General features: G+C 38.8%; 1 protein-coding gene across 4 annotated transcripts in view; it reads right to left on the bottom strand.

Annotated features, from left to right (window-relative positions):
- The window catches only part of GLCCI1 (glucocorticoid induced 1), a 54,180-nt gene that overhangs the window by 4,560 nt on the left and 29,116 nt on the right, over positions 1 to 20,504 (bottom strand). For 2 of the 4 annotated variants that reach the window (XM_054638832.2, XM_054638851.2), the window contains exons 4-6: positions 13,367 to 13,483; positions 11,250 to 11,402; positions 5,213 to 5,423 (exon numbers count right to left, since the gene is read on the bottom strand). In XM_054638832.2, coding sequence (XP_054494807.1) covers positions 5,213 to 5,423; positions 11,250 to 11,402; positions 13,367 to 13,483 — 481 coding nt within the window. The remainder of the gene's footprint in view (positions 1 to 5,212; positions 5,424 to 11,249; positions 11,403 to 13,366; positions 13,484 to 20,504) is intronic. The other 2 variants (XM_054638841.2, XM_054638853.2) reach the window with 1 other exon arrangement.

Here is a 20,504-nt window from a genome sequence, read left to right as displayed (position 1 = left end):
TCAGAAGCTGAAACTAAACAAAACACATTTGTAACACAGGTACTGCTACCTTATCATTACAATGTCTTATCTTACTTGCTTCACAGTTGTGAAGTTGCTTTAGAATCAAGAATAAAACTTCTACAGTTTAATTCTCTCATCACTACTGGCTATATAATACAGGTATTCTTCATAACTCCAGCTGCCTGTGTGTATTTTAGCCAGACAAACTTAGAATTAAAGGTGAGAAGATCTAGGACAAAAGGCAACGGGCAGATTTATTTGTACTTCTCAGAAAGTATGAGAAGGCTCAAGCCTGGTAATGATAGAAGCACAGAAGGTTCAAATCTTTAGATTATGAAAGGGTTCACTTTAAACAGTCATGCTGACACCATGATAGTAAATGCATTAGGAAATAAAGTAGGTACAGAAATAGCTGTCCACAGAAAATCAGCTTTCTCCAGTGGCTTCTACCTTTTCAAAGGGCAACACCTCTCCCAAGGTAGTATTATTGGTTTCCTGCTATTTCCTGCTTAGGGTTTCAATTAAAAAACGAAATAGCAAAATTAATGAGGACCCACCAACTTACAAATATACCTTAACTGGAGAGAAACAGCTGCTCTTGCTTTAGCCCTTTTCAAGTCTTTCCACTCATGTGGGGTACATTATTTTTAACTCAACTTTATAGCCTTTGTTTACTTCCCTGTTGTGCATGTGTGTTGCTTTTTCAGCTATCCAAAGCACTACAATCTAACTTCACCAAACTGGACAGATTTGTCTTTAACAGCTTGCAAAGAGTAACTACACAAACTATTATATTACCATGACTCAAATACTAAGGCTAACCATTGGATGTTTTGAAACATTTCTGCTTCCTCTTACAAGAGGAAACAAATCAACTCAAATGTCACACTTCCCTTTGAAGATTTATTATGAAAGATATGAGATAAAAAATAATGTTGAAGTGAACCTCAGTAGCATATTGATTATTCAGCTCTTTCCTGCTGTAGAGTGAATACAGAACTTCTATTTACAGAATTTTTGGTGTTAACTACGAAGGCAGAAAATGCTTAGAGACGATACAGATATTTGCCAAGTTGGGAGCATGATGGTCCTGTTGGCATCTTTTCACTGTTGGCCCACACCACTCATTCCAAACACAGAAATCATTAACAGAACCCAGACAGTTTGTTTCTTCCTGCTAATATTTAAAATTGAACATCCAAGTTTCTATTTAAAAAATTAGAGACATAAAATGTACTACTGTTCATTCCACTGAATAGTGGAAAACCATGGCAGTACATGCAAGGGAAGAATCAAACAGAATTCAAAGCTAAGTCAGTTCTTGGAAGATTTAAGAGTCTTGTCTACTAGCCAGTTCAGCTTTCAATCAAGTTTTTGGTTTAGTTAGCCCTGCCTGGCTGAAACTTTCTACGTGAGACAGCTGCTAAACAAGTATTTCTCTTTACCCTCCCTGCTTTGAAAGCTTGTGAAGTTGTTGGATTCTCATTTTGCCCGAGCACAGGGCACGCGCTGTTGGAGAACACGTGCGGCTGCAAGGAGACTCACACGTACAAGCCGGGCCTTGGGCGAGAGCAGAAGGGACTGGGAACACAGGCCACCAGTTAAGTGGCAAGAGGTGGAATTCACAGCTTAAGCCAGACTCCACTTGTGTATCCTGTGGGCTCTGCAGCGCTGCACTGTCCCATCATTAATCCCTGCCGACACGGCACATCCATGTGCGCTGCTGTCCCGGGTTCGATGGGCGCGCTTGCTGCTCCCCGAGGCCGCAAGGCCGAGCCCCCGGCTCCTCCAGCAGGGGGCGCCCTGCGGCGTGACCCAGCCCACCCATCCCATTCCATTCCATTCCATTCCATCCCATCCCATCCCGCTCCATTGTGTTCCATTGCATTCCATCCCGCTCCATTCCATCCCATCCCGCTCCATTGCATTCCATCCCGCTCCATTCCATCCCATCCCACCCCACCCCATCGACACTGACTGATCCTGGAATCTTTAAAGGGAGTTTCCCTGCCACAAACGCACAGCAGACAATATGGAGGCTAATCACATGGAGTTTCTGGACACATATTTAAAAGACATATATTCTGTTATCTAGAAAACATTTTAAGAATGCAATTAAAGCACTGTCGATACTATTTTAACCTTAATACAGGAAATCATATCCTGCACATATTAAAACAACAAAAGAGGGTAACTAAAAAACAACCTGAGCAGTTTTCTGAGTGACTACACTTTTAACAAGAAACTGCCAGTGAGCCTTGGGATTACTTTTGATAGGTTCAAAAATGACTAATAAGTCTATCCAAAGACTCCACTAACAACTTTCCTTTAAGGAGCTATGAATCAGATGCCCAGAATTTAACAAGCATCTTCACAAACATGTTACCTAGAAGAGCCTGCTAGCAACAGTGGGACTACTAAGTGCTGCCTAAATCAAAATCCCTGAAAAACAGGGTATACACTTTATATTTGTACAAAGAAACCCCTCCAGATTTCATCTGTTTATACCTTCGGATGCCTTTGAATTTCACTTCTGTCACAGCTGCTGAGGATGCTATGTAGGGCTCTGAATTACAGTTTCATGGACCAGAGTATCACAGAACAGATCTAATGAAACCAGTAGTTTTAATACAAAATCCAGGTGCCATGAAAACACATTCTTTCCCAACCCTTCCTTGTCTGCTCTAATCAACATTGTGTAGTATCACTGCTCTGTCCAGAGTAATACTGTGAGCCTCTTCCGAAAATTAGCTTTCATTCGCTTTTGAAAAATTAATTTATTTCACAGCTTCTTGCAGAAAGGTAAATCCGCCAGCTGATAGAGTCCAAAGGGCAGCTGGGAGGGCCTCAGGCCAAAGCACAGCTTTGCACAAAAAGTAAAAGATGCTTTAGGAATGTAAAGCAGTGCTGTGGCTGTACAGAACATTGGCTCCTCTCACTGCTTAGTCTCTTAGTCAAACTAACCTTCCTTTCCTATTCAGCAACATGCCCCACAACCATTAGTAACACCAGTAACTCCACTTTTTAATGGTAAATACAAGTTATTTTCATCAAGAGGAAAACTAAGCCTTTAGAAAAGTAACAAGAAAAGGTCACCAAAACATCTACATTTGGTTACACAATGCATATTTCCAAACTTAACAGGCCTCACAAAAACTAGGTGATGGTTTTATTCTAGCTCACAAAAGCTTTTAAAATGAAGGTGTGAAAACCTTCCCAAGTTTTTATTGTAAAGAGCAGTTAACTGCCACAACAAATGCAATAAACTGTCCCTCAAACTTGCTATTCTGTTGTAATTTCCAGCCATATCCCTCATTTATCCATAATTCAATGATTTTGAAGCAATATTCTAATTCAGAACAACTGGCCTGTAGTATCTGGATGATATAAGAGCAAAAAGCACCTTTTTGACTATACTATTGCAACCTCTGAAGAAATTACTTTCTCTTGGAAAACTGCTACATGTTTTCCTAGTTTTTACCTTGCCCTTAAAAACTTAAGTTCTGATGAGAAGTTCAAGGTTTTGTCTTTCCTACACACAGTATTATGTACCTTACTTAAACCAAGTTGAAAATGCCACTATGATGACTTAAAAAACTGGCTGTTTATCATCATCACCTACACATTTCTCCCAGAGAAGACTTTTGATGCAAGCCTAGCATTAAAGCCAGTCTTAAAACCAAAATCCACAAATAAGTATCGATTCATAAATTTCACTCAGTCAGCTGTTCAAAAAATCCAAGGCAAGAGATAAAAAGCCTTGAAAAGCATTAAAAAGGCTAGATGCACTATTTCAAGCTGTCTTCACTCACTACTGCCAATAATGTACCAGTAAAAATTCCCATTACTGTGATAACAGAGTACTGACTGCAAAAGGAATTATTAATTCCCTTGCTTTTTAACTTATACTTGTTATCAGGACATATATGAACCAATTTACCTGTCAAGATGCTTTTTGTGTGCTAATATTTTAGTAGATGTTTCTATAGTGATTCAGCCTCAACAACATATTAAAATTCACATGCATAGTATAGGAAAGAGGAGTATGGTGGGGGCAAGCTAATAACACTTATTTTTGGAGCATAGCCAATTCTCATTTTGAGGTAAGACTTTTACTTTAATGTGGTTAACTTGCACACACCCACCCCCAGTTCAGGATTTGGGCAGATAGATTTGTTTTCCACTATTTCCTTTTAAATCCAAGGTATGGAAAAAAAGTACTTTTCAGAAATCAAGAAAAGTGTTTCTCCTGTTGACTTCCCCAAGCCCAGTCCCAAAATACTTTAACTCTTAATAAACAGACAGTACTTACAAAAAAAGCACTTAACCTTACTTACAACCTCAAAACTCTGCTATCTTTAGCTCATTGGTAAATAAATATATGCTAAATCTTAGAAGTTTTCATTTCCTCTGTGAAACTTACTCCTCTTAGCTTGCATGATTTACCCAAATCCTATATCCTCCATACTGAGTCCATGTTTCAGCTAGCTGACCAGAAGCACAAGGGTAATTTTATTAGTAAACAGTTGTCAAAAAAACCACAGTCCTTTTTACACTGGTGCCCATATACTCATACTCCATAGTCTGTCAGTAACTCTTAATTCCTGAAACTCCAGTTGTACTTCCACTATAAAACCAAACAACATTTTACAGACTTTGAAAAATATGCAGGATATTGATAAATGCATAAATTATTCAGAATTTTTGAGCTGTTATGCAGCATACACAGAGAAGTAATTACCCTCCACCAGGCTGTTCAAACAGGTATCTGAGCTCCTCACCAAACAGCTCCTAGTAGGAATGTAAGAGTTCAGAAGCAGAGTTCTTTTAAAAGCAATCAAAAACTTAATCTCCATTTTCAACAGCAAGCAACTCACCTACAATAAATAGACAGTCTACCACAAACCTTCCTGAAACCTTTCTTAAAGGTAAACACGTTACAGTCTGAATTCTTCACATTAGAATCTTCATAAATAGGTAACTGTTTGCTGTGCTCCTCTGACGTATTTATGGAAGATGTTTGTGAAGTTTCACAAACAAGAGGGAAAAAGATATGTAAACAAACAAAACCAATTTTCAGATAAATTCTCAATCCCTCCACAACCATCAAACAAAAACAAAAACTGATGTAATGAGTAAAATGAAGGTAGTTGTAAAAGCATGACATCACATGCCTCCCATAGGTAAAGGCAGGCCATTCTACTCTCACCTTTATCACGGTCATAGAGCAAATCTTCTGTTGAACAGGGACTGCCATCCTGAGATTCAGGAGGGCAAAAGGGAGAGACACAGGGTGAGTGGCTGCTGCAGCTGCTGCTGCGCTCCTGCACAGAGGGAGTCTGCGTGTCAATGCTGCGGGTGCTGCTGCTGCGGTAGTGAGCGGGCAACGGCGCCCGCCGGCCGTCGGGGATGTCCAAAGGCTGCAAGAGAAACAAGCAGTTACCCAGAAAAGATCAAACTCACAAGCAAAGCCAGCCTGCAGCACCCATCAGCAAAGGCCTTAAGAAGAACGAACATGGCATTTTAGAAAGAACAAGGAGATCTCACGTAAGAAAATAATGCTCTGTACAATGGATACAACACACATGGAGTACTGGGGCAACGTGCACACACTCCAATGCAAAGTTAACATCCACCATGCCAGTGGTGTGTTTTTATGGTTTTTATAGTAGTTAAAAAAGCAAACCTCCTTAATTATATGTAGCACTACAATTTTCAATAAAGGTCACTGCTATTATAATACAAAAACAAGTACCCCAACAGAGATCACATTTTGATAAAAGGGAAAGTAGAAAATGTCAAATACAATGGCGTACTATTGCCATAACAACCAACCGAATTACAATTATAAAGGGAAACCATCCAAGTTTTGCTAGTAAGTTGCAATTCTCCAGCACAGCCCTACATTCCATCCTTTTACAGATGATGCACACATGCAGGCTTGTAACAAGGCTCACAAGCTTTGTCTTGAGGCAAAGCCAGTAAGCTCTACCTGCCTGTATCAGCCTAGCTGGCACTGGCCAGAGTGATGCTGCATCCCATTCTGCGACATACTGCATAGACATGTTCACAGCAGTAGATTGGCATGCTCTACTTATTTGTCCTTCCCAATGGATAATTAGTTTTTAATAAACACAGTGCTGCTTTAAATGTAAAAACCAAGTGGGAATTACAATCTTGCTTAGAAGCAAAGGGGAAAAAAATGTCTGCAAGATTTAAAAACTTTTTATTCTCGCTTCAGTGACAACTGTGTCCAAACCATAAAGAAGAGCTTAAATGTTCTAGCTACAAAAAAATTGATGTCTTTTTCCTTCTCACTTCAAGTGAACATTTTTATTTTATTGCCTCTCTTCTGCATATATTCCAAAGCTGTAACAGCTTGTTCCAGAGCCTAAAATTCAACCCAACACTTTTGCTAGCAACGAGGACATGAGACCTATTGGCTGAGTATCACATTCTCCCTTTTTCAGCAGCAGTCTATCCAGAAAACCACCACATATTACACAAAGAGGCAGACAGAGCAGAGCAGGAAGATAATTTTCTTCTTATGAGTCTTCCAGTTAATACCACTTCATATTTCAAGTAAGAGCAAAGAAACACACTAAAGGGAACACTACAGTTGCTCCATCAAACGCTGTAAGGTTTGGGCACAGCTGTGTGGTCTGTTCCAACAGCTCAGTTCCCATTGCATATGTGTCACAACATGACTTGGTGTTCTCCATTCCCATCACCCCAACAGGCCCTGACTCATTCAATGCACAGACCTGCAGCTCTGTAGCATTTGTTACAAAGACAGAAGAGAGAAAACAAAACTGAAGCTGCAGAAAGAAAGTAGTCTCATAATTATTATAACCAAACCAACAAAGAAAAAAAGACCACACCAAAAAAAAACCCACCACTAAAAAACCCCCCCCAAAAAACCCATCAAGAAACCTGCCATACAAAACAGCATTTTTATTTCTCTCTCTGCCACAAAAATTCTGTGAGATGTCAGGGAATCAACTGAACCAACCTCTGCCTTCTATAGTATCTCTTCTGGATGCCCAGTTTATACAGGTCTGATTTGCAAGTCCTCTGCATTAACAGATGCAGAAGGAGACTACAGGAGCTGCTTTTGAACTCCTAAAATGGAATGTAACATCCTGAGTTACCTGAACAACCACACTAGAGCACCCTGATGGATTTGTGTTTCCCATCCATGAAGTGTAAACATCATCTTTTTTCTCACATAACTGTGATGTAAAGTGAACAAAATTTCAGACATGCTCCTATTATAAAGAAGCAAAATCTCAGGCAAAAATTCAGATTTCTGACTTCAAAGCAAGGTGTAACAGTAAGCATGAGGACACAAATCTAAGGACAAGAAGGGAAAAACACCAAACAGCTGCTCATTAAGGGCATACACTATGGTCTATGTAACAGGTAAAACAAGGATTCCAGGGAGGGGAAAAACCAGCAAATGATCACATAATTAAAGACTTCAGGATAACACAGATGTTCTCCCACCCCTGGAGGAACAATGTAGTCTCAGGCAGTTAGGAAGTATATCCCACATCACATATTTCAATCTCCCCTGAACTAAAGCCTGAGGTACAAAAATAATCCATATTTTTAAACGCATATCTAAATATACACACAAGCAGAAAAAGCTAAATATTTATCATTCTTTACAAGTGCAGTAACATTTATTAGGCATAGAAAATGCCAGTTAATATCTCAGATTGCTGTGTTCTTGTATTTATCTTTCCCTCATTGCTGACAAGTAGAAAAATCACCATGAAAATATCAACTAGAAGTATTTAGCTTGTTAAAAACTTTATATATCAAACCTGATCAATGGAAAAAACCACTTTTGAAGTTACTTTCTATGAGTCATGCCTGAACTATTCTAAAACTGAAGTTCTCACAACCTTACAAGATAAGAAAGAGGGTAACTAATTTGGTACAGCTGCTATTACTTCCCATAATGCCCAATGCATGGAAAACAACTAGAAATTACTGCATTCTATGTGCTATTTCTTGAGGGTTTTTTTTCCAAGTAGTCTAGTCATGTATTAACCTTATGCCAAATGCCCTCTGACAGGACACCTGTCCATCCCTATTGGATGTGTGTTCCTGGACACAGTTACATACTGCTCTCATCTCCCAGCAAAGGTAGGAAAAAGCTGCATTTGACAGGTATGCATTTCTCAATACACTGTTAACATTCACCAATTTGTTTCCAGTATCAATCTTTTTGCTGGAAAAAACCTCAACAACACTTAGAAGAATCAGGAATGCCACCAGTCTGTAACAGCATTACCAGTGGGAGTCTCCTCACAAGCTGTACATCTATTGGGAGGCAACTTCTTCAGAGCAAAGCATTCAATGCTATTGATTGAAAAACTTTCCTCTAGACTGGAACACAAAGGCCAACATAGGAAAGTGCTTCTTCCTGCTGGCATCAGTGAAGCCATCAATGTACTTTATAAGGTGCAAGTGCAAAAACCATAATGTACCCTAGGAAGGAACACTTAGGAAAAAACGATTTTCAGATGAAGGCTATGAGGAGTTAAGTAAGGATCTTCTGCATCTGTGCAAAACAAAAGAAGTCATTTTATTAAAGGCTTAAGTTTCCAGATAGGTACATAAAACCACCTTGCCATCTCCTTCCAGAAGCATTGGAAATCAAACAAGGGACACAGTAATCAGTTTACTTACCCTGTCTGATAATCCATCAAAATTTATTTATTTCTAATTACTTCTGTATACTTGATAGTTCCAGTAGAATGCTTCTCCTAACAGGAGGCCTATGAATATGTCTGTGTTCTGCTACAGGCCACTTTTCATAATTTTCACTGCTGTATTCCAGAAGAGGGAACACCTCTTATCCTCTAATTCCTACATAAAGCCCATCATCTTTTTGCACCTGAGTCTCCAATGATGGTGTTGTGGAATTACAATGGGACAAAGAACAAAAGCCTGCAAGAACATCACAAAAAACTGATCCCATCTTACAAGTTATGGTGAGAACAGAGACACACCATCACACCTTGTCAGAGTTAATCAGCAAGTTACAAAAAGAAGGAAGAAAAACATATCTAAGAATTTTGAATAAATGCATTAGAACATTAATTAGAAGTTTATTAATAAATTTGAGGAGAAAGAGGTGATCAAGAAGTGGCTCAAAAAGGACAAATTCATTTTATGAAAGCAAAAAGGGAATACCTTCAGCTAACTAAGCAAGATGAATTATGTAAAAAAATACAGTTATTGCTAAACTGCAAAGAATGAAATTTTTTGAGTATTTTCACCACTATGCAATCTCTCTAAAGTTTACCTTTTAAAAATCCTATTGACTGCAATGACACAAAGACATTACTAATCCTCAACTATCTTTATGAAATACAAAAATAACTGAACAATACAAGAGTGGTTTGGCTATTTTTGCTTTTATAACTACAATTTTAACCATCATTAAGATGCTAAAACAAATTTTTTTTTAAATGTTTCAGAGAAGTAACAGAACTAAATCAGTGTGAGTTAAGACAGAAGACATATTCCAAAGCAACAAACTATCTCTGACTGTGCTTTTAAAAGAGTTTCTAAAAATACAAAATGTTACAGTGAGAAAGAATGGCAGAAAACTGAAAGAAAAATGAACAGGATCACTAGAGTTTGGTTTACTATGGTTTATCTTTTGTTCAGTGGTTCCTAACCTTTAACCCCCCACCCGCCCCCAGTCCCCCAGGCTAAATTGTTGTATTAGGAGAAAGTTCACTGGCAGTAAGATTTAAGTCAATTATGATCTTGTTATGATCTTCCATAAGCAAACTGAGATCTTGTAATCTCACAGACAGTGCTAGGAGTCCCACTCTAGGTCCCACAAGACCAGAGTTCACAGAAATTAACAGTTACATAGCAGCAAACAACCCTCTGCCCACAAAGATGGACTTGACTTCAAGGGCAATGTCTGATTTATGACTTTCTTTTGTGTCTGAAGCTCTTGCCAGCTGAATGTTTGGAGGAAGGGTTCACGATTGCCTTGGTTGCGTAAACTCCGAGCACCTCTGGCCCAAATCCAAGAATGCACTTAAGTATGTGCTTAACTGGTTTGCTGGATCAGAGTCAGTACACAGGAGAGCTCTGCATCCCAAGCAATAAGCTGTTAAAACCCAAGGACAACATTTACAAGGATGATTTGTCTGATAGATAAATGAAATATCCTCCAACTACAGGAGATTACAACCCCACCCATAGCAACATCAATGGTGGCACTGCAATACACACTTTTTTGTACTCCTTGGAGATGCTGCAACAAGGCTTGCTGAGCTGGGCATTCAGGCTGCATGTTTGGGTTTTTTTCCTTATTCCCCTGGCACAATTCACACCTCTTCTAAAGGGATAAGACAGACTTAGGAAAGAAAACTTAGCATAGAACTATTACTACATTCTTAAGACTGCTTTGTCCACATAACTAGGGGTCTGGAGAAGCCAAGACTATTCCAAAAAATTTAAGTTTACTACTGATATGGAGAACTGCAAATATAAGGTGGAAGTTTTATAGCTTGACTTGTATACTGAATTGCTATTATATGACCATTCATGAGAAAAGCACCTACAACTTGGAGATTAGGAAAAAAACGTGGAGTACTTTATTCCACAGCAGAAAATTTTCACTGGCTGTTCAGGAAACAGTGGCTGTAAACCAAGTATTCCACATTTTCAGTGTCATCAAATTCCTCAATGAAAAGTCCAATGCTCCAAAGCAAAGCTGCCCCATTTGTCAGTATTTCCCATACAGACATCTCCCATGACAGATCACAGAGGCTTCATGGCAGTAAAATGGTCCACATTTGGTCCATGGAAAAAAAGCATTAAAACCAAAAAGGAGAGCATTGTACTGGAAACTTACATCTTGCTCAAGAAAAAGAGTGCAAAATGAAGCAAATATAACAATCTCCTGCAGCCTGAAGTGTCTGAATGTTCTAACACTTCTATCTCTCACAAAAACTTGCAAGTTCTCTACAGAAAGGGCATTCTTAACAAAGTAGGTTTGGCCAGAAGCCCTTTAAAAATAAAAAAGAAAACTCAAAAACAAAAACCCACCATGCTAAAACACTGAAACAAAGTTTTCAAACAAACAGTTCTTTGAAGAAAATTATTTGTAATTTCAGCCACAATGAAGGTTCCTCAAGAGGAAGGTTTTCCCTGTGTTTATAGATTACGAAGAGATAACAACCATAAACATGTTACTATATGCTTACCTTGGATACCTCTTCTTTTCCACTGTTCTCCTTAATGAATACTTTTTCCAGTTCAGGGCTTATTCCTTCTACATTACACGGCACACGTGAAGCAGTTGATTTTGGCACTGAAATGCTTGACAGTGGCATAGGGACAGATCTGGAAATACAAGCCTAGAAGGCAGACAGCAACATGATTTAAAGATGGAAAACAGAATAAAGGCAGAAATCTGAAACCAAAACTAAAAGCTTAAGTAAGAAGGTGTGTATTAATTTTGCCATTTAGAAGATCATCTTTACTTGGTGAATTTAAATAAAAACAAATGCCTGTATAAATGAAAAGCCAATAAAACCATCTCTCCTTAAGTCAAAGAAGAGTTGTATAACCAAAACACTCTATGACTTCACTTGGTAGTTAGTGGACAGGTGTATTTACTTTCCAGGGGCACAGACTAAGGTTTACACTGCAGGAGGATGGGGAGTGCATGGGGCCCTGATGCTAACTGGGATCCAAAAGGCCTTTCATAACATTCCTAAAGCTTAATGACTCAACCAAAATATTCACCTAATGCACTTTTACTCTCTTTTGGTTGGTTTTAGTGAATGCAAAATAAAACATTCATTCAGAACCTTTAATTTCATTAGCTAATACCTTTTCAGAACTTTATGTTAAAGGTCTTAAGAGAAATCATCTTGAGTTTAAGAAACAAGCATCTAAGTGAGTACAAATATGATTTTCAGAAAAGGCTGTTGAGTGAAGCTCTGTTACCAACAGGAAACATTCCTGAGAGTGCACTGAGTCTTGCACACTCAACCTTAAAAGCTTCACCTTGGCAGCAGCTACACAGACAGCCATGAACAGTCTCATGTGTCAATCAACTTGTTCTCCTCCTCCTCCTCCTCCTCACAGAATCACAGGATGCTTAAGACAAAATGTAAACATTTTTTGAGTTCTTAGCAAGTGCATCTTGCACAATGTGCAGCTCCCAAGGTGCAAGTCATTTGCCTGCAAGCATTCTGACTGCCAGAACACACAGCCTGCAGAATGGCTTTATCAGAGAACATCTTCCTGAGAAACCAAAATGTCACGTGAGCAATGACAAAGTGAGCTCCAAGTACTAAACAATGTTTCTCCACAGCATATGTCCTAGGTGGGTTTCAATCTGTGTCAAAGGCTGTCTGCTGTGTGACTATAATGGCACAGGTACTTGCAACAGCTTACTTGGAGATGTAAAGCAAAACCCTTTTCTATGTCAAATGTAGTAGGATCCTTTGCTATAAAGGCTAACAGGTTCAGGAAGAGCATCAGTTTCCTATTGTCTTCCTGCATTAGGATCTGACCACAAGATTTTTATCCCCATAGAAGGAATGTAAGGAATCAGCCATCACAGCTCAACCAGCTGCTGTAACTAGCTGCTATAGAACACCAGGTAGTTAAAAAGGTACTCAGAAAATACCATGATAGAACCAACATTTCAGATGTTCAAAGAGTGGCCTGTTAGTAACAGGGAGTCCAAGTTAAGGATCTACTACAGGTGAAATTTAAACAGGACTCAAATGTCTGCACTCTCAAATAAGCCAGGGTTAAATGCTTTCTACAAGTGCCTTAAGATTTATAAAGATATTGGCTGAACCTCACCTGAGATTTAGAACTGTAATTGGGTTTCAATTTTGCTGACAGGTTGTAGTGACTAGATCATGACTGCTTTGGGTATCCTCCACTGCACCCTGCTTTGGTACTTGCTTTTTCTTTATTTTCTTTTTTTTTTTTACTAGCCCAGATGGAATTAGGTTGCAAAATTGATAAGCAAATACCTTCCAGAGGAGCTTTGAAAGTTTATCACAAAAAAAATTAGTCTTGGAAGCAAGTATGCATCCCTGGAAGCACAGCCTTATCTGGCCATGCCCATAACTTTTACAGCACCATAATACATTTCAGTTGCTATCCTGGTGCAACCCTTCTTCTATTATATGACGACCATCAGATAAACTCCAGTGAAGGCACAGCAGTATCACACTGTAAGCATTTGCTGTACCACACCAGAGAACAAACACAGGACAGATGGGAAGGCTCAGCAGGCTATTCAGCCAAGCCTGCTAAGGTGGGAGGCTGTTGATGCAAGGAGCTGCCCACTTACCTGAGTCTGACTGATTGCTATGTGGTTGCCATGGAGAGGTGACTGACGTTCCTTCTCTTTGCCGTGCCGGCTGCTCTGCTTGCTGCGCTGCAGCTGCTGCCTCAGCTTGGCAATCTGCTGGAGAGGAGTTCACTGGTGTGAGAATGAGTTATCAAATGGGTACCTGCTCATCTTCACATATGAACTGAATCATGGACGTTTTAATCCTCTTTGGAGGATTTTACAGGCATATAGGATTGCCTTTCCTTGAAGTATGAGCATTAAAGCTTCTTTCTGCTTATCAGATGCTTACTCCAAAGTATTTGCCCCATTCACCAACCTGAATATGACAACAGGCTTAGTTTATTTATTGAATTTCCTCATTTACACACAAGCACTGTAATATCTGATGCAAATAAAAGCACTCAAAAAGACAATTTGTAGCATCTTCTAATCTGAAACTGGTTTAAACTGGGGACTTTAAAGCCTACAGTTTAATTTCTTTGATCTTAAACCAAAACAAAGTTTTTTCGTGATAATTCATGATAAAAGTAAAGAACCTTCACAAACAACTGGCACTCAAAATGCACTGTTCATCTTGGAGTACTTATTTAATACATTTAATAGCACTTCCCTACAGGCAGTATTACCACAGATTCCTTCAGGCAGACAGAATTATCTTTCCTGCTGTCTGATGCAAAGATGTATAATCAAAAGTTACATTTTAAATGTCAAATGTAACTAAAGCCATTATCCATTTGACCTGCTCCTTAACAAGAAACCAAAGAATTTCATTTTGGGATTCCTCTACTTATTTATTCCTCCTGGGAAACTTCTACATGAAAGAGAGCACTTACCTCTATAAACATTGTTTCAGAAGTTTAGACTGTGTGCAAATTCACACAACAGGTACAGACACTTCCTCAAAACTGGATAATTTGCTCCCTTAGGCTCAAATCCCACTGTTCCTCATGCTCAGCACACTGGAATACAAGGCCATGCATGGCCCCATTTCATTTTTAGCTCAACTAGAGATACAATTTTTAAAAGCCTGAAGGGCAAGTAAGGAGAATGAATGCACATGGAATTCATACATCAGCTGGAAACTAACCTCTCTTTCTGAGTGACAACTCACAAGTACATGCACTCTATGGTTATTTCCATGTAGTTAAATATATCACTGGTACTCTTGCAAAGCAACTCCATGTCAGAGAATCACTTCACATCACTCCTCACAGTGTCAGAGATGACAGTGTTTGGTGAAGAGGTTTGGATGGAGCTCTGCTGCAGGCTGTGAACTCTTCTTTGTGCTCTTTCTGGTAGCACTCACAGAAGAAAAATCTATCTTTAAGGCTTCACATCAAGTTTTGCCACACCTCATTACCCATATTTAGAGAACTGCTACTCAGAAATGGCTGAATACTTTGATCTTTAAACAACACACAAACAGTTCAAGAGTTCCAAAAGGGTCTGTGTGTTGAATATATCCAGAAAAACAGAGCCCTAATACAACTGCATTACTTACACAGATGAGCTACATTTAGAGAACTGGGACACTAAACTCTTGATCAAAGGTACAACTCAAGCACTATATTGCAAGAAACTTTGCAGTCTGAAGAGGTATTTAATGTCTAAAAAAAATAAATCCATTTGTCTAGAAATATCCCCTTCTCCTTGTAGGAGTTAGGAAATCTAACTCCCTAGATGAAAAAACATGCAGGTAACTACTCTGGTAAATATAGACACATTACAAATATTTATGTCTTACACTGGAATACTGAAGAATGGGGAGAACTGGGAAATAATCTTCATCTTCCCCTTTAAAACAGAGGAGAAAAATGATGCCTGGATCAGAAGACAGCTGTGGACAGAGATGACTAGCTATAAGAATAATCAAAAAGCAAGGAGAGTGCTGCATATAAATCTTTCATTTCTACTGCCTCTCCTTGACTCTGTGCACTTCTTCCTAAGTCAAAAAGTAAAATACACTATTTTGTTTAATTTAGATGAAATACAGTTTCTGAGCTTTCCTCAAAAGCATACTATGAAAAGAAAATATCTACACAATACCACCTCAGAGATCTGACTGACTGATTTCTGTCACAAATAAGTTTGCAAATCTTTGACAACATAGCCTCTCACTGCAAAATTTGCATAGTGAAAACTCTAAATGGGAGAGTGTTGATAGGCTGGTATGTCTCTAGCTAGCCAAAAACCTTGAAGCTCTGATACTGTGAAAGGAATCAATGGATCCCTGGAACTTAGGGTTCTCTCAGCCACCTCAAGACTATGTGTATTGTGGCAGTCAGTAGGTTCTTGACACTAACTAAGGCAAGAGTGCTTGGGTCACTGAGGAGAAACAGAAGATGGAAAATTGTTGATTTGACTGTGTATCTGGAGCTGATACAATCTCTTAAGCCAAACAAGCAATGCAGTGAAGAAACACATGTGCCTTCTTAGATCATATATCCTTAGCCCTGAACTTGCAGGATTCTAGCTGTCCATGATGTTGTAGTTACTTCTGGACAAGAAAATGAGAAAGTAGCAATGGGCTTGTAAAAAGGAATCTGCCATTTCCTATTTATCCTGCAGACCTGGGAGACAGAGGCTTGCTGGCACAGACAACCAGCAAGCTGGTAGTGTCAATGAGTACACCAAATCTGCTGAACTGAATGATGCTCCATCTCTTCACCAAGGGGAGTCCACAGTGATTCTACCACTTGCTAATCCTGAAATTGCAACAGCTTTTTTCTTCTACAAGATCATCTTTTAATTACCAATTATTTTCTATCTCAAGCTGAAATAAAGCCACTGCTGCTAACAGGAAATAGACAGCTGTACCAGCTTCCTCCAAGTTTATGTACACCTTCTTCTCAGGCAGCAGAGAAGCACCATCAGAGCACCAAACAAGCACAACCATCTACAATATGAGCTACACTAATTCTTGCAAAACAATTATAATTCATAGAGTAAGAGAAGAGTCTGAAACATATGCCTTGATGGCACCTGTTTTACCAATTATCTCAAAGAAGCAGCAGATCCTGTCTCCTGGGCACTCAACTGATGCAGTGAATATGAGCTAGGGAGTCTCTGTGCAAAGAAATGGTGCCAAGTGAATGGTATCAGGAAAACAGGCATTTGAAGATGCAGCATTAGACCAGATCTGTGCAAAGAAAATGGTGACAAGGAAGTGGCAGGAAAGGAACCATGTGCTGCACTGGGGAAACCAAAGGGCAGTAACAAAACCCTCCATTTTCACCGAGCAGCTGAGAACAGAAAGGGTTTGGGACAACACTTCCCCCACACGCCCAACTGCATGCAGTCTAGCACAACTGAGCATTAATGTGACTGGGGTTTACACAGTCATATTAAGGAACATGTGCAAATCATCACAAAAACATCTAATCTGTATCCTAAAGCACCCACTTGTTGGAGATATTTAAGCCTTAGCCTTGCACATATGTGCCCTTAGATCCATTACATGTGCATTATTTTTGTTTACCAATTCAAATGCTCTCCCTGCGTACCTAACTTGAAGATGGTCAGAAGATTCTCCTTAGAAAATACAGCTATTTTCTTAGAGGATACAGCTGAAAGTAAAACACAGCCAAAAAAAAAAAAAAAAAAAAAAAAATCAAGGAATTCATCAAGGAGTAAACTCAATTTGAATGCTATTTTCAACGTTTGAATGCCATTTGTTATCCAAAACTGTTTTGCTATATTTCATGTGTAAAAATATATGGCAGTAAATTTCAAAAAATATATTTTAATTCACATTTGGCAAGTACTGTCATGTGACTGCATGGAGAGGGAAAACACAGCACAGATCTGTGCACATTTCAAAAAAATTAAAAATATTTTAGACTTTGCTCTTCCAAGTGACTGTAGTTTGCAATGCTGCTGATGCAGTGGAAAGACTCTTTTCTTCACCTATTTTAAAGTAATTTATAAAAAACCCCCACCAACAAAAAACACTGAGAAAACACAAAGAGCAGTGCATCAGAAACCTAAACAAAGTCATTCAGGGCACAAAGTTCTTCATGGTTTACTGTCAGCCAAAAGTAAGATGACCATCCAGGATTACTGAACAAACAAGTCAGGAAAATCTCCTATAAATATATTTTTTGCTTGCTAAGTTATTTCTATAGCTCAAAGCTGTCCAATGAATAATATGAATTTTCTCTATGCCACTTGTGACATGCATGCAGTCTAATGTAATTAATGGCACAAAACTGAGAAATTACCAAATTAGGTCAGTTCTTTACAACACTGGGATAATCTAAATATCCTGGTAATTTTTCCCTTTTGGACCTAGATGCAGACTAATACGAAGGAACCTGACACATCCCACCATACCTCTCAAATGCTCACTAATATTTACCAGTCACTAGGCTGTATTTCTACAGCTCAGCCTACACAACATGGTAACTTCCTATTGCTGATCAAGCCACAAACTCCTTGTTAATGAGTGAGCTCCATCTCATTCATTAAATGTTTGTTAATAAACGAGTTAACCAGAAGGTCAAAGAGCAAAACAAGCATTAGAAATTATCCCTAAACCTTTCAATACAATTTTTCAATTGCTATATGAAAGCACATTAGACATGCAAGCTCTCATATTCAATTCTCTTTTATTCCTAAGTCCTTTTCAAGTACTCTGTTAGAGCAAAAGGGACCTTCCAATGGGGGGCTGCTGCTGTCTGTAACAGACACAGCACAGAGAGCTGCTTAAGGGAAGTGAAAAGTCAGGGTCTGAAATATGTCTTTAAAAACCTATACAAAGCGAAAACGACTAGTTTTAAATAAAGGGTTTTTCCCAGTTCTGGGTAAATTCCAGTTCAGGGTAAGCTATAACTAAAATTGTCCCTGAACAATGTCATGAGAATTTCAAACTAATTATTCAGGTCGAGAAGGGAAAAAAAAGGAGCGTCCAGGATAAAGACTGACAGCAATCTTTACATCCCAGTCAAGACATGTATCTACTGAAACAATGTTAAAGCAGTGTGGCATCATCTTAGACAAGTTACACTTAAGACTTCTTAAAACCAAGTAGTAGACCCCTTCAGAATAAACAAATTCTTTAAAAATGAAATTATTAAAGGAAAGTTTATATTGAGAGCTAAGGACTTCTAAATTTCTAATAGACTCACAACAAGAAAGCAAATATAGCTCTATTTTAGTGCTAGACAGACTTAATCCTGACACACAGCTATTTCAATGAAGGGCAAATTAAGTTTCACTACCCAAACTGAAATCCTCTTTGTAAAGTGGCAATTCTGAATTCATTTTCTTGCTTGGGATGTTAAACCTATACACTTGCTTTTTGTTTTAAAATCTTTAAAAAAGAGTTAGCAGTATTAAAGAAATTTATTTAATTTTAATAGTACTCAAATTAACCAAGGAAAAAACTATTTTTGAACTTAAATCCACAATCTTATTTTACCAAAACCAGTAACTATCACACAAGTGTTTAGCTAGTTTACACTACCAATATATTAAAAAAATGCTAGAAATCATTACAATAATTTCTGAAGTAAGAAAACATGAATATAAATTGCTAAAACAAGCCATGGAAACTGCCAACAGCTATCTACTTGTTTACTGTCAAATATTGTAAAAAACAATTCAAAATTCTGAGCAGAACAATGTTACCTACACTACACATAAGAAATGCAGTTGCCCAGGAGAAGGCAATATTTTCATTTTCATTACTTATGCTCTTGCTTTCAGCTGCCCATAGCTTTGTCAGATGTCTACCATGCAACATTCTACTCTATCTCCCTCCCATCAGAGACTTCAGTAGAAGTGCTAGGGCTATTTAAGAATGTGATTTCAAATGAAAGGGAGGGTGGAGAAGATTTTACCATTTTATGTGCCAAAGCACATTACTTTAAGCTTTTCACCTGCATGGTTCTGTTCTCCACTGTTTTGGATGAAAAAGCCAAACATTTGCCTGAGGGTCCTTTATGCTGCAAATGTGCTCCTCAAGTCCCCTGGAAGAATCTTTACATTTGGTGAAGCTTTGGCAAAAAATTCAGTTTGCACATGTTCAAGAAAGATATCTGGAACTGGCAGCTACACTTGTTAACAATTCTGTCTCTCATGGGCTTTACAGTTTGAGTAGAACCACACCAGGGAATTTCTCCTTCCAGGAACTGCAGATTAATGTGGCACAAAGAAACCGAGTGCACAGACACTGCTGGTATTGAACAAACACTTAACACCCACCACACAGGCTGACACTGAGGGAAAGGAAAAAGAAAGAGATAAAATAGAAGCCAAACAATGGATAGCCAGAACTAACAAGGAGCTGGAAGTTAAGAGAGTAAGAGCTCAAATAGGGTAGATGAATAGTGGCTGGATGATGCACGAAGTATGACATGAGTTATGAACCCAAGGAACTAGAAAGTGAAGAAAATTGGCCTGAGTAGCTGGAGAAAGGAAAAGAGAGGAAGGGGAAGAACTGTATGCTGAAGAAGGAAAGGGTAGGTTTTGGGGTGAAGAACCATTGCAAAGTTTGGCTAGAAACAACTCTCTTCCACAGAACCAATTTTGTCTACTAAGGTATTCTAGCAAAAAAAGGAACTGTGAAGCACACTGACCACACATTTCTTATCTTTCTCTTCTGGTCAGTACAGCAAGAGGGTGGCAACCCAGCACAATGGATCACTGTTATCAAATGGCAGAGACTTGCTTACATGCTGAAGGGTTCACTATCACTGACAGCCACAGGCCCGTGGTGAAGAAGAGCTGCTTGTTGCACCAACTGATAGGAAACTGCCAGTGTATGAAGGATAGTCTCTCAGTAAAAGCAAGGAAACATTATCCTAGAGAAACAGATGCCTCTCCTGTCTGTATGATCATTTCTTTGTGCTGGTAGGTAAGGTTTAAGCCAAAACTTCTCACACACAAAAGTCCTTCCGCACTTATTTCTGGTCACCTCATCTGTGACTGTGAATGCCTCCTCACAGCTGCAGGTGAACTCAAGCAGCTCAAGGCCCATGTACCAATACATCAAGGTTTCATAAGATGTATTCTGTGAGATGGGAACAGAAAACCCTCTTTTGATCAACCTATCTTTGGCCCAGGACCTCACCTTTACAAATGAGTCTATTGCCACCAATGGATTGCAAGATTATTCTATATTTGTCAAATGTGA

The sequence above is a fragment of the Agelaius phoeniceus genome, chromosome 1 (genome assembly GCF_051311805.1).
Source record: "Agelaius phoeniceus isolate bAgePho1 chromosome 1, bAgePho1.hap1, whole genome shotgun sequence".
NCBI classification, from domain to species: Eukaryota; Metazoa; Chordata; class Aves; order Passeriformes; family Icteridae; genus Agelaius; species Agelaius phoeniceus.
This window is presented reverse-complemented; position numbering and strand designations above follow the sequence as displayed.